Below are 14013 nucleotides of genomic sequence, written 5' to 3'. Positions count from 1 at the left end.
CACATTGTGAATCTTTACTGTGCAGTCATTTATTTTTATTTGCTTCACCTTCTCACCTTTTTCTTTGGTTTTGAAATACGAGACATCAGTTAAACAGACTAGTTGCAAAATACAGGCAGCACAAGTTCACACGCAGTGGTGAGAGTAGCCCAAACACAATCATTACAAAAAGGCATTTCTTCGAAAATAAGTTAAGGTCTGTAAGAAAATAAAGTCAAATCATTGACTGAGCTCAAACCACACCGTACCATTAACATCATACCCAGTCAGACCAGGGAAGTGTGCTGCAGCTGTTTCTGGGTATATATTTGCCTCAGTAAGGATTTAACTTAGAGATGAACCGAAGCTAGGGTTGAACCTTTTCTCGCAATTTCGTTATATTCTGGACTAAAGCGATAATGCAAGGCATGTCGATGTTGGAGGAAGTGGCTTCATGCGGCCCCTCTATGGTTCTTCCTCCTCACTTGTCTTTCTTGCTCTCTGTCGGCTCCTCTGGAGTGTTGGTGTGCAGCTCGTCGCTGCCCTCCTCTGGCGGAGAGTTTTTCTGCTCCTCGCCCACCAGCCCCAGACTTTTGTTCAGCTTCTTCGATTTCTGGAAGAGCTCGTTGAGATTAAACTCTCTGATGATGTTCTCCTGGGGATGAAAAGGATTTATTAGCATGACTGTGGGTGATGAGTGAGCAAGTCTACACAGTCTGTACCCCATGTGTTTGTTTGTTTTTCTGACACACCTCATTGAAAGTCCAAGACACTGCTCTCCCTTTATTGTCCACCATTGGACGTCTCATAATTTCTTTGCCTCCTTGGAAAAGCATCAGTGAGGGCAGCTGCTTGGACAGAGGGGAAGTACTGACCCTGTACCTGTTGAGGAATAATTAAAGCTGCAGTCAGTACCGGCACCAGGAATCTCAAAACAATACTGTTGGGTTCAAAACTACCACTACTCACCTCTTTGAAACCTCCCCATAACGTCCAATGTCCACCTTCCCAAACCTGAGTCCAGGACAGTTGTACCTACAGGTGTGAGGGAGAGATGCATGAGACGATCAGGCTTTAAGTCATAACTGCAGTCCATGGCAAACATCCAGCATGTGGTCATTTTTTGAATGCAATTGGCTTAGTTTCTCCTGCAGATCTGAGATGCAGAAGTTTAGTCAACAGTGCGAATGTGATAACCGACAGAGACATCAAATGCATCTTACACGGCACTTACAGCCCAAAAGTTGAACTCTAAAAATGTCTAATCAGGACGGACATTCTGTGACAGACACTTGTTTGGTCAGCCGATCCTGATTAAACATAATATTAATCTGACGTGGGTATAATTTACCGAGCAGAGAGGATGAATTTGTAACTGTTAAATGTTTGTGATATAAGAAGAGTAAAAGAAAACATGAGGCGACTTCTCACTTCAGGGAAAGGTCGGCGAAGACGGGAGCGAAGGACTGGCAGTCAGACGACCAGTTGGCGTAGAATTCAACAATCCAGGTGACACGAGTGTCCCTCTGCAGCTCCTCCTGGTGAATAAAGGACAAAATTACATTAGAAAAGATCTCCGTCATTCAGACCAATCCCCTCCAGCAACGATGCATCAATAAATAGGGAGTTCTATTACCTCAATATTTCAAATGACCGACGTTCAATTACACAACCGAAAATCATCATACTATAGACATGTTTATTATAATGAGCCAGGTTTTAGAAAGTATCTAAATACATTAAACCAAATATTGTATTAATAGGTCCTATATGTTACACTTTTCCAATGGTTTATTTGAAGTTTTATCGTTCATAAAAAGATGCATTTGTTTTAAAGTACCGAAAACCCTGCAACAGCCGCAAACGTAATAACAGCCCACAAACTTAATAAACCACAAAGAAATAGCAGTTACTTACTGCAAAGGTAATTTCCTGCAAATACTAGATAGATTTATGTGCCACAAAACAATTCTGTGAACTGACAAGGAATGATAAAGCTGCGTGCATATCGAGGCAACTGCTATTACATTAGTGGGAGATTTATTACGTTGGCGGGATTATTACATTAAAAAGCTGCAGATTGGTTTTACCTTTGTGGGCTGTTATTACATTTGCAGATGTTACAAACCCTCTCAATGTAGTTATACATCTCTGCTCTGGAGCTGGAGCAAGAACAGGTTTTTAACATGAAGATATTCTTGATGACTTAATCATGGGTTTCCAACTATTTTAACTTGTGACCAATAAGAAAACAAATCAACTGTATCAACTGTTAAGTCGCAGGCTGTCACAGACGTCTGAACTCCACTAACCTCATTACTCAGATGCTTTAAATTTAAATTAGATGATATGAAATTATCTATTATCTCACTAAATCACCCCCCTGGGGCCTTCCATGTTTGATAGAAACTTTCCAAAACCCACAATAAACACTCAAATGAAGGCTTGAGGCGCCCACAAACATCTGGCAGATGTGTATATGTAAACATGTAAACATGTGTAATTCCTCAGAGTCTGTAGTGCAACACTTACATCTATGGTCTTGTCACTGAAGTACTTGATGTACTCTGGGCCCATGTAGAGAGGAGGTTTGCACGTCATGAGGAACGCTAGGACAAGACAAAGAGGCAGAGTGATGAGACTATAAAGAGGTTTAAAGTTGAGCTACAGCTACATCTTGGTTTTCCGTTTTCCTGAAGCTGTGGAGAAGCGTAGGATCTGTTTGCTGATATCCTCCAGTATGATACATTTAATTATGCCAAATTAACAAGGCAGATAAGATGTAATTAATGTTTACATTTAAAAAAATATGTTTATTTTAATATATTCATAATACAATTTATGATTTAACGTAATGTTTTACATCTAAATGTGTGTCATCATCAGCCTATATAACTCCGCTACACAACTGTCACTGTCACACACATATCTACTCCAGTCATGAGTATTTGTCACAAAGGTCACAAGGCCACTGACCGACACACAGTGCTAGGTAAAGGATGCCGAGCCGAATGTCCAGCCTGAAGAAGAGGATGACGTTGGCCACTTTGCTGAACAGGAAGACGTTGCCCACGTGCTGCTCCATTGTGACTGTAATAAAAAAAAGGGAGATAAGAAGAAGAAAGGAGGAAGAACAGGTGAAGCCGGTAAGCAACCTTCAGCCTGTTGATACAAGGTCAGAGCACAGGAAGCCGGGATTAACACTGCAGCTGTAATGTTTACACAACAAAGCAAGGTTTTCTTGGATGTGTGCGGAGCTTCTCTCGGATGTGAAACAGTTACACATTAGGCCACAAATACCAGTGTGGCTAAAGTTTAACAGCGGAGTGCCAGTTAGATACGAGGTCGTGCACAGAGGGGGAGGAGTTTCCTTTCAGTCTCAACCTTTACCACTACAAAACCTCCAGGAAACACAATTTCTCCTCCGACTCATGTTGACTTGTCTGATACCGAGCATCACTGGTTTGGTCCCTGCGATGACAGCACTGTTTATAGTGTAAACAAACACTTAGCATGTTATGACAACAGATGTTTACACATAAACACGTGGCCGTTTTACTATTTCTCTGAGCAAATGGTACTCGAGAGCTTAAATGACTTGTTTATTTATTAGATTAGCTGATTGATGGACTTTCGGATAATTTATTTTATGTTAAAAGTTATTTCTTTAGCGAAAATAACATGGCTCTAGCTTCTTTTTTTATATTTGTCTGTTACTCCCGTTTTTTATTGTCTGTCTATCAAAACAAAAAATGATGTTAAATATGTTAACTTTGTGCCTCAGGAAGTAATGACACATTCTGTAAACTTAATCAACTGATCATTGAATAAAACAACTGTCAGACATATTAATAATGAAAATTATAGTTATTATTACTTATATCTTCTCAAATAAAGTCTTGTCTGAGCTTTGTGTCCCATACTTGACCAATAAAGACAATTAAAGCAGTTTAATGAGACGCAACCTCACAATAAATGAAGACAACAGAAACTTTAACAACTGACATCTTAAAAAGCTGATTTAGGTTAATGGTCCATCTTCAAGAGCAGGACGACAAGATGGCTACTTTCACAACATGCGTTTGTTTGGTTCATTTAATTCCAAGTAAGATAACGCAAAAGGAAAACTTGCTAGAAGGATTTGTTTTGGCTAACGGAGGAACACATTAAATGTTAGTGTGGATCTAATTCCCAAGGCAGATCTCTGGATTTCTTGCTCATTTACTACTAGATAGGGTCCCCCCCCCACTCCCTCCCCCTCTCCCCCCTCCCCCCAATGATTACACAGGGGATCATTGATGGATCTTTATGAATAAACCAAACTAGGCACCTTCAGGGTCCTGACCTCTACGAGTGTGTGTAATGTGATGCCGCCCTTAAATTGATTGTATTTAGGGGACTGATGGGCCTTGGCGGAGGTATGGGCTCTATTGAGGGTCTACTTTTTATACATTTAATTAGAATGTGTCCCTTTAAGTCCCTGTCGTTTTCTTTCTTCTTTTCTTTTCTTTACTACTTCAAGTACTTTATCAATTTGCTTTATCTTTTGCCTTTCTTTTCTACTACTACTATTACTACCTCTTCTATGTTTGTTATACAACTAAACTCCACAAGCAGGTTCCTTCTATGAGCAAACCTACGTTGCAATAAAATAACTAATCAGGTTAGTGATTAATTAAATGAGTTAAGATGGGATTTAAGTAGAAAATCTGAGGTTTCTCTGGACCCTGATGGTCTGAGGAGAGGGGGGGTAATAATAAGCTCTAATAGCACTTTTCATAGAAACATAAAAAAAGAAAATGCATGCAGTGCAGTTTCAGGACAGTTTAAACCAGTTAATACCAGTTAATGGGTAAACTTCGGTGGGTTGACACTTACTTGCCCTCCTGTTCTTCATCATCACTATCGCACTGAGGAACATGAGGATCTCCATTTCTCTCTGTGAAACAAAAACATTGGATTAACTCTGTGATCAGCAGTGCGCGTCGTCCACCATGTTGAGCCGCGGCGCAGTAGCAGGAGCCGCAGGAGCAGCTCGGCCCCCGGCAGCGTGCTCACCCAGTCAAAGTCGCAGGAGTTCCCGTCCTCTCGCTGGGTCGCCAGGTGCTCGCACAGCCCCGGAGCCTTCCTCACCAGCAGGAAGGCGACGGTCATGAAGATGGACGAGATGTAGTAGGGCTTGAGCAGCCATTTGTAGATCTGAGGTAGGTGGTAGAGGAAGGTGCAGATCCCGGTGATTAGAACCATGTCGGCGGAGAGCGACAGACGAACAGGTCGGAGGAGCGGTGACAGCTGAAGGTCCGCTGAACCAATGTACCGCCCCGGCCTCACTGCGCCTGCGCGGCACAAAGCGATCTGGTCATGATTGGACACGGCCGTGTGCCGTAGATTCAATGTTGTTATGCTTTGTTAATCAATAAAGTTTATTTCAATAACAGAGCCGACATTTCGTCCTGAAATCTCCATAAAAATTATTTATAGTTTCAGAAAATAATTCTGAGAGAAAGACTGTGATTTGAAGAGTGATAGGAAATGACTTGGACTAAAAGGAGCAGGACAGATAGATATGTACATATATATAAAGCATTTATATATATCTATGGATATGTATATCAGAAAACCGGAACACGCCGCTGGTCTACGGAATCAGGTGTAGACCACACGTCACCATTTCATTTGAACTGAATTAAAGGTGTAAAACTAGGCGTACCTCTTTTTGGCAGTAGGTGGTGCTATCGCTATCACTAAATACAGACTGATCTTTTCGGGTCAAAAACACTCTTGTTTCTCTTCAGATCATAAATCGTTCCTCTTTGAACAATCTAAGACATCGAAAGAATATGTGAATCTATAATCCCTTTGAAATGTTATTTTAAATAAAGTATGGGTGGAATTAAGTAGTGAGCCTCAACAAGTGTTGTTCTTTCAGTTTAACCCTTTGATACACAACATGGGTCAAAAGTGACCCGGCTCAGTTTGTCCTTTTCTATATCTTTGCAGTGAATGAATTTCATCACTCAGTATTTCAGGTATTCCCCATTTAACTTGTTTTTGTTCATCACAAATCCTTATTTTAAATTTTCCTTTGTAACTTTTTGAATAGAACGTTTTTACATCGCTATCCTTCTAATGCACAACATGGTTTTAAAATGATGCTATGTCAGAATGGGTCAAGGAGGAACCTACCTCTGATCTGCTGAGTTTAGAAAAGTCACAGACCTCAGGCTCCCTGTTAGGCCTTTTGGCCTTCAAGGACTTAAAGTCAGCCAGGAGCCATTGTAAAAATAACCCTATAATCTACAATACTTTAAAAGCATGGTTTATTACACAAAAGTTTGAAGCGAGGTCTGGTCTAACATCTTCGTTGGTTCCAATTCAGGGCAATCCTAACTTCTTACCAGGCATGGTGGGCGGTGGGTTTGGCACTTGGACATCTCGAGGGATAAAAAGGATGCGTGATTTATTTCAGGGTGCATCCATGTTGTCATTTGCACAACTTCAAGAAAAATATAATCTTCCCAGGCATGACTTTTACAAATACCTGCAGATCCGGGACTTCATAAACAGGGAAACTACTCTTAATATTGATGCCACTACATCTGCTGTTAAACAATTACTCCTCCTTGGCCCAACTAAGAAATCCGTTACTCGTTTTTACAATGTCTTAAGCCAGACTGATGTGATAAATGTACAGGATGTTATGCAGAAGTGGCAAGGTGAACTTGGTATAGATATTGATGGGGATAAGTGGACTAAGATATGGACTCAAACAAAGAAAATATCTGTGTGTAACCGTGCCAGATTGCTGCAATTTAAGATTGTGCACCGTTTACAAATCTCTCCTAACAAAAGACATAAAATGAACTCTCAACTCTCACCTGCATGTTTAAAATGTAAAATCTCAGTGGGCACCTATACTCATTGTACTTGGTCATGTCCTAAAATACAAGCATATTGGATGGATGTTTTGAAAGATTTGGAAAAAATATTTGGTGTGGTGTTGCACATGGACCCTCTTTCCTTAATACTGGGTTACACCAGTCAGGATACTATTGTGGATGCCAACGCTGCCAGACTGTATAATATCCTCACATATGAAGCCAGGAAGAATATATTTTTGTCTTGGATAAGCGACAAACCCCCCACTAAATCGAACTGGCACAAGATAATTATGGAATGTTTTCCCCTTGAGTACCTGACCTGTCTGCTTCCCTCTTCAGAGGGACAGTTTATGAACCTTTGGACTCCATATCTTCACTTTTCCAGCTCTACAGTGGCTTCAGTGCTCTCGAATGTTGTCCTTGGCTAGCCTTAGGCTCTTTTGTCTTTATCTTGTTGTCATTGCACTGATTGGGTAAATGTAAGTATGTATAGACTGTCTAGACCAACGTTGTACTGAGTGTTGTTTTATTGTTTTTATGTCAATATATAAAAAGTTCAATAAACATATTTGTAAAAAAAAAAAAATGATGCTATGTTTGAAATAAATGTATTTAATCATTTAATATTATAAGTATTCATGAATTATCTTGTTTTGATTAGCAAAAATCATTATTTCCCTTTTTTTCCTTTTTCCTCTATTACTTTATAAACAAAGTACAGTATAATCAAACAGTATTTATTCACTACGGAACACCTACCAATCATTTAACACAGCTGCCTTTGCAAATCTGATGCATGCAAGTCTTTTTTTTACAATCCTTTACTAGTGAGAAAGAGAAATATGTGAAATACTAACTAGCTGGTAGCTAGCCAGCTTATTTTCTGGCTAGCTAACAATAGCTAGATCAACAAAATAAAACTCGAAATATAACAGTATATACTCAATAGACTGATTGATATACATTTGAAAATATGCTTTTATTTTCTTGATCCAGAGTATGGCTGATGCTATCATTTCAGAGCGCAAAACGCATGCAACGCTTCAAAATGCATGTGCTCGGGCCCGTTCAGTGCTAGTTGGTAATAATATTCGTATTAATGTTATTAGTATGAGTGTGTTTATGGACTATAGTCTCCATCTTACATTGAAATCCAACTATATGTATATAGATGAATTATATATATATGTATGTATGCATACCTATTCTTTACTAATATTGTATTGTGTATTACTGTGATTTAGTCTCGCTGTCCTATACTGTCTCTTTTTTTCAGGTGCAGGGGTCCAAAGCTATGTCAATGTTGAGCTTTATCATAATTTGAAATCCTGGGAGTGGAGGAATATAAACAGGCTAATTGTGTAGAGTGTAGTGACATCTAGTGTTGAAGTTGCATATTGCAGCTCCCGATGTAAATATAAAGTATGTAACTATAAAAGGCTCATTCTAGGGTAAAGAAAACCACAATTTCTAAAAATTTAGATGAAACAAACCAGTGAAAACATCCCTAGGACTGTTTTATACTAAATTTCTGCCAATAGATCTTACACACTGAACATTTAAAATATGATACATTAAGAAATGTGTTGTATTTAACATTGGAAACTTAAATTGTGTTGTGATTTTTTGGTCTTAAATAATTATGAATTTTCCTAATGAAGGCATGAATTATTTTGTACACGTTGATATAATAGAAGAAGTGTAAACAAATAATGTCATCCTATAGTATCACGTTATATGTTGGTGTTAATTACCACCAGCAGGTGGCAGTAACGTAGAAGTAAAGATACAAGCTGCCGTTAAACAGCACTGAAGAAGAAGAAGTCGATTTGGCGGGGACTCCAAAACGTAAACAGAGGAAGAGAAAAGATGGAGGAGAGCGGAGCAGCAACACAAGGAGAGGCTGGAAATAACACATGTGTGAGAGACTCCGCTGAAAACCAGACCAATGAAGCCGCGGGAGAAGTCTCCTCTCAGGTGTCGGACCCCGGCGCGGGCCGCAAGCCCGACGAGGAGCCCGGAGCTCGGTACAACAGACTGAAGCTGTTCGACAAAGTGATGCAGAAGAGCCTGGAGAAGTTGATCGAACACGCCAGGTACAGTCAATCCGTCTGTGTGTGTTGTGGTGTTAAACACCTCAGGGACAGTCAATCCTAATGTGTGTGTTGTGGTGTAAAACACTTCAGGTACAGTCAACCCTTGTGTGTGTGTTGTGCTGTAAAACAGCAGGAACCAGTTGACTCTGACTGTTTACCTTTTAATATGAAAAATGACTTGATGAGTAATAAAGAAATGGCCAATGAGCTTGCAGTTATTAACTAACTATTTCAGAACTATATTTACTCCACAAAAAGTCACCTCACTTTCAGCTTAACACTTGTTTCACTCACAGCTTTAACAGATTCGCCAGCACGTTTCGTCCGCTGTACAAGAAGAACCCTCAGAGGATGGAGAGCATTCACAAGCAGTTCATAGAGGAGTTGCAGAAGGCTATACAGGTGCGCATTACAATACATGAATGCAATTTATGATGATATATTCACTGCCTTGTTTTTATTATTTATACGAGGCACAGTATGTGCTGGTCACTTTTTTACACACATGCCTGTGTCTCTGTGTGCGAAGGACGACACCAGCAGATTGATTGAAGAAGGAGCGTTGGAAGCTAAACTGAATGAGCTGGACAAACTGGAGCGTGCTGCTAAGAAGAATCCACAACCTGCATGGTTAGTAAACAACATCTTCATCTGATAGAACTCTCCCATGAAATTATTAACACTTTTAGATCTATAACATCTGAATTCTGACATCCGCAACTCCCTGTTATCACCACTCACTCTAATAAATTCTGACAGTAAGAAACAGTACTTTAATTCTCTTGACACGTGTCAATCTACTGACCTGCATGAGAATCTCATGTGTTTGTCTGCTGAGATTCTCTCCACCCCTCCCTCATTTAATGAATGGATCATTTGTGGTGTTAAGTGGAAAGTTGTCGGTCAAATACAAAAGGATCTAGCTCATCTTGAACATTTCCACAATACTTCAGAGTAGGTACATCATGGTGGCTACACAAGATACACTAATAAATGTAATTAGGTGCATTCTTATTCATTGTTGCACTGTGCATCACCACTGCAATATTTCCAATTGCAGTGGTTTGCAAGTTTGTGAAAATATAAAACATTTTAATCGCTTACAATCTTACCTGTTTGATTAGGCGTCCCACTGGAATTCCTGAGCAGGACGTATGCAGTTTCATGATGCCCTACTATCAAAAGCAGGAGGCTTACATGCGACTGGAGCTGAAGAAAATACAAGCGGAGAACGCTGCACTTGCTCAGAAGGTTCTGGCGGGGAGAGAGAGCATTGCTCAGACTGAAAACTGCATCTCAGAGGCTGTCGATGAGTGGAAGGTAAGAGGGGAACGATTGAAGATCCGTAAAAGAGAAAATAGATCTTAAAAATAAACAAAAACAACATGACCTTATCCACCAAGTTTATTTTTTGAACTCACAAAGAGGATGCAATTGTAAGCAAGTGTAAACATGTCTTTGTGTAACATTCGGGGCTGGACTGATATAATATGCATTGAAAGTACCTGTGCTTATTATAGATGCAACATAAAGCGTTTTTAAATTTTGGAAAGACCCAACCCCCCTCTCATTTGCCTCTCAGTGGTTTGGTCCACTGCTGAAGTAACCTTGGGCAAGATACTGAACTCTGAATGGCCCTCATCGAAAACATGCTGCCCATATATTCACTGTATGATAGTGTGGCCCTTACTGTAAACAACTTATCAGGACTAGAAAAGCACTGTATAAATTCAGCCCAGTTACACACACAGGGCGACGTGTTCACAGTCTCCCTGTAAGTCGCAGCTCTGCAACAGTTGACTTACAGTTGTTTTGTCAATTTTTGACATAACAAAACATTTTCATTATAAAGTATTTATACATATTCAGGGGAGCTTATAGATAATAATACAATAACAACTTTTGAGAAAAATATCTGGAGTTTTAGCCTAATTATTAATTTATCATCTTGTTTCAATACAATGATGTGCGATCTATATTGAATATGAATGCATGTTTATTGGTTTTAGACCACATTGGTACATTTTGAGGAACACTCATTACTAGGGTCCAAAATATTCTTATTATTATAGCATAAAATTGACTGTTTATATATTTTTCTTGTTTTCAGGCATCAGTCACAGAATTTGAGAAGCTGGCGTCTTCTCTCTGCCCTGCTGATGTCTTCAATGTGTGAGGCTCAAAATTCTCCATAAAACCACTAACTTAACTGTACATATTGATTTTGTTTACTGTGTATGTTTATCTGAAAATAAAAGTGAAATATTTTAAATGACATGTGCTCTGTGATCTCAGTGATTAAATCCGTGCAGGCCACCATACACCAATCATTGTGGTATCGTTTATGTGAGGTATTACGGTATATGGGGCATACAAAGAAGTGTCTGGTTGTTGACTCGGTCTGATTCACGGTGGAACCTCAGTCTGACTAAGAAACCAGGGGATTGAGGGAACCGGCTTTTTATTTCCGTATAAATGTTCTGTTCGTGATAGATATGACGGAAATGTTTTCGACGATGTTCGGGCAAAATGAAGCTCAGGGACCGCCTGGATCCTCTCTGGGTTTCGGACCGGGGAAACCTCCGCCGCCTCTGCCGCAAAACCAAGTCTCCATGTCGGGGCAGATGCCACCACAGCTCGGGGATGAGGGGCCTGCTCTGCGGAAGCCTGGAGCCATGAATGAGCCGTTCTACTTACTGCGGGAGCTACCAGGTATTATTGAACTCCAACAGTGCACGAATGCCTTGTGTCTTGTTAGTTAATGTTTTATTTTTAAAAGGAGCTTCTGCTAAAGGTTGTTAAACAGTTTGTAAACAGTACTAGGTAGCGCTAGCCGAGCTAATTAACGGTGTTAGCTTACCTGTCACACTCAGATATGTTATTTATTGCTTCTGTGACACTACAATATTTCCAAATGAGATTCACATGTATTATCACTCGTTTGTGTTTTTAAAGTTAGATGTCATGTTACTGCTCCTATCACAGGATTGAGTACCCCTGACCTGACGGTAGCTCCAGTGGGCAATGACCCTCCTAGCCTAGCCTAGCCTAGCTTAGCCATGGGGATGAAGTACCTCATCTCACAGGGACTTACAATGAGTGTGTGAGTTCGCTGGGCTGACATGAACCTCTGTGTTTAGTGGGGAACGAGCTAACGGGGAACACCAACCTCATCACGCACTACAACCTGGAGCACGCGTACAACAAGTTCTGCGGGAAGAAGGTGAAGGAGAAGCTCAGCAACTTTCTACCGGAGTTACCAGGTGGGTCCAGAGAGAAGCCGCTGCACATCGGACTATAAACACAGTTGCGATGGGAGAGTTCAGAGTAGGATCACATGTGCTCTTCTCATTCTCCTATAACATCCTGTATACAAGTCTATGGTGTCACTTCATTGCAGGAGCCTCAGTCTATTTAATGACCTGTAACATTAACTGGTCAAAACTCCAGCAACACCCGTAACATTTAGCAAAGCATCACTTCTAGGCTGGCACCTCTCAGCTTATTGCCTTCAATCGGGATTCATCCAAAAATATTTAACCCAATTGATATTTATACGAGTGTTGCTGAACTTGGAGCTGTTGTCCCCTAAAAACCACAACTATCTCCTGTAATTGTTGAGTTATACAAATCTAACAAATGTGAGACAGGTCTGTAAGTCTATCGTGGTTTAGATCTGACCTGTGTGCTCATGATAAAAGCCACAAAAAATGTCATCAGTTGAATTGAACCCCGAACACCCCCACTGCTTTTATTTGAGACACCTCCACCTGAGTGTTTGTTATCACAGCTTATCGCCGTGTTTCCACTGCTCATCCCTTTCCTCTCCTGTGCCGCAGGTATGATCGACTGTCCTGGCACTCAGGATGGCAGCTCGCTGCGCTCTCTGATTGATAAGCCTCCGGTGTGTGGGAACTCCTTCAACCCACTAACCGGCGCTCTCCTCACAGGCTTCAGACTACACACAGGACCGGTACTTACAGAACACAAAAACACAAACATAAACCAGCCCCACACATTTTCAGCGTGTTTACACCAATAAATTGAACTATTAACTGTATTATGATGGTTTGTTTTTAGTTCAAATATTCAGGTTTTTCAGTTGAATGCTCACATGGCTGTTTTTCTGTTTATTTCCCCCAGCTCCCAGAACAGTACAGACTGATGCACATACAGCCTCCAAAGAAGAAGAGCAAGCACAAGCACAAGCATCATCGACCACAGGACCCACTACCACAAGGTATGACTCCATCCACACCTCTACACAAACACAGCTGAATGCAACGTGTTTCAGGCCACTGACCTGCTTATGTTCGGCGCCGCAGAAACTCCATCAGACTCCGATCCCAAGAAGAAGAAGAAGAAGCGAGATGACGATCCCGACCGCAAGAAAAAGAAGAAAGACAAGAAGAAGAAGAAGGTAAGAAAATCTATGCACCAGAACCACATTAACTCACCAAGTTTCCAATAAGGTGTTATCAGGAATTCCTCTGAGACCTTTATCTTGACCTTAGCCACAGCAAACCCATGTCTCAACTCTATTTCCCTAAAGGGGAAACTCCTGACATGTCCACCAGGAATAAAGCCATAATGTGTGTTTTGCCGATTCTCTGTCTCCCTCCAGAACCGCCACAGTCCTGACCACCCCGGCCTCGCTGGATCACAACCCAACAGTAACAGCCTCAGATAGACAGCAGCCCACTGTGTGCATGCCAGTGTTTGAATGTGTGTGCGTGTGTGTGTGTGACTGCACATTTTGTATGAGGGCATGGATTTTACAGATAAATTGTATTATTGAGTTAACGAGAGTAGGGGATGAATTAACGAATGCGAGCGGTTGTATGATGTGAGCGTGAAAGGAGCTGCGACACAGTGGAGTGATGGGAGGAAGACATGTTACAGAACAGTGTAAAAAAAAAAAAGTTGATGAGCCCCTTGGATTGAGCGGGTGCTGTATGTATGTCGCTATTTAGATTTTGTTGTAATATCTTTTGAACTTAATGCCAAAATCAAATAAACTTTGGTGTCTCCTTTTTAAGACATCTTTTTGGGGATTT

General features: G+C 40.7%; 3 protein-coding genes across 3 annotated transcripts; 2 read left to right on the top strand and 1 right to left on the bottom strand.

Annotated features, from left to right (window-relative positions):
• Nucleotides 1-4: 4 nt before the first annotated feature.
• Nucleotides 5-5297, bottom strand: tmx2a (thioredoxin-related transmembrane protein 2a). The gene is made up of 8 exons (XM_053428472.1): nt 5038-5297; nt 4858-4918; nt 2956-3069; nt 2512-2588; nt 1411-1517; nt 949-1014; nt 732-861; nt 5-634 (listed from the first exon to the last, which is right to left on the bottom strand). The coding sequence occupies exons 1-8, from the start codon at nt 5224-5226 to the stop codon at nt 461-463; spliced, it is 918 nt and encodes a 305-aa protein (XP_053284447.1). The 5' UTR covers nt 5227-5297; the 3' UTR covers nt 5-460.
• Nucleotides 5298-8700: 3403 nt separating this feature from the next.
• Nucleotides 8701-11231, top strand: si:dkey-6i22.5 (polyamine-modulated factor 1). Its single transcript, XM_053429089.1, has 5 exons — nt 8701-8956; nt 9253-9358; nt 9486-9586; nt 10081-10276; nt 11067-11231. Exons 1-5 carry the CDS (start codon nt 8730-8732, stop codon nt 11130-11132), a joined length of 696 nt encoding a protein of 231 aa, XP_053285064.1. The 5' UTR covers nt 8701-8729; the 3' UTR covers nt 11133-11231.
• Nucleotides 11232-11296: 65 nt separating this feature from the next.
• On the top strand, nt 11297-14010 carry med19a (mediator complex subunit 19a). Its single transcript, XM_053428958.1, has 6 exons — nt 11297-11668; nt 12097-12219; nt 12796-12929; nt 13100-13196; nt 13282-13376; nt 13581-14010. Exons 1-6 carry the CDS (start codon nt 11452-11454, stop codon nt 13644-13646), a joined length of 732 nt encoding a protein of 243 aa, XP_053284933.1. The 5' UTR covers nt 11297-11451; the 3' UTR covers nt 13647-14010.
• Nucleotides 14011-14013: the final 3 nt, after the last annotated feature.

Source organism: Pleuronectes platessa, chromosome 8 (genome assembly GCF_947347685.1).
Source record: "Pleuronectes platessa chromosome 8, fPlePla1.1, whole genome shotgun sequence".
Taxonomy (NCBI): domain Eukaryota; kingdom Metazoa; phylum Chordata; class Actinopteri; order Pleuronectiformes; family Pleuronectidae; genus Pleuronectes; species Pleuronectes platessa.
Note: the sequence above shows the minus strand (reverse complement) of the source record. Positions and strands in the feature narration are given on the sequence as shown.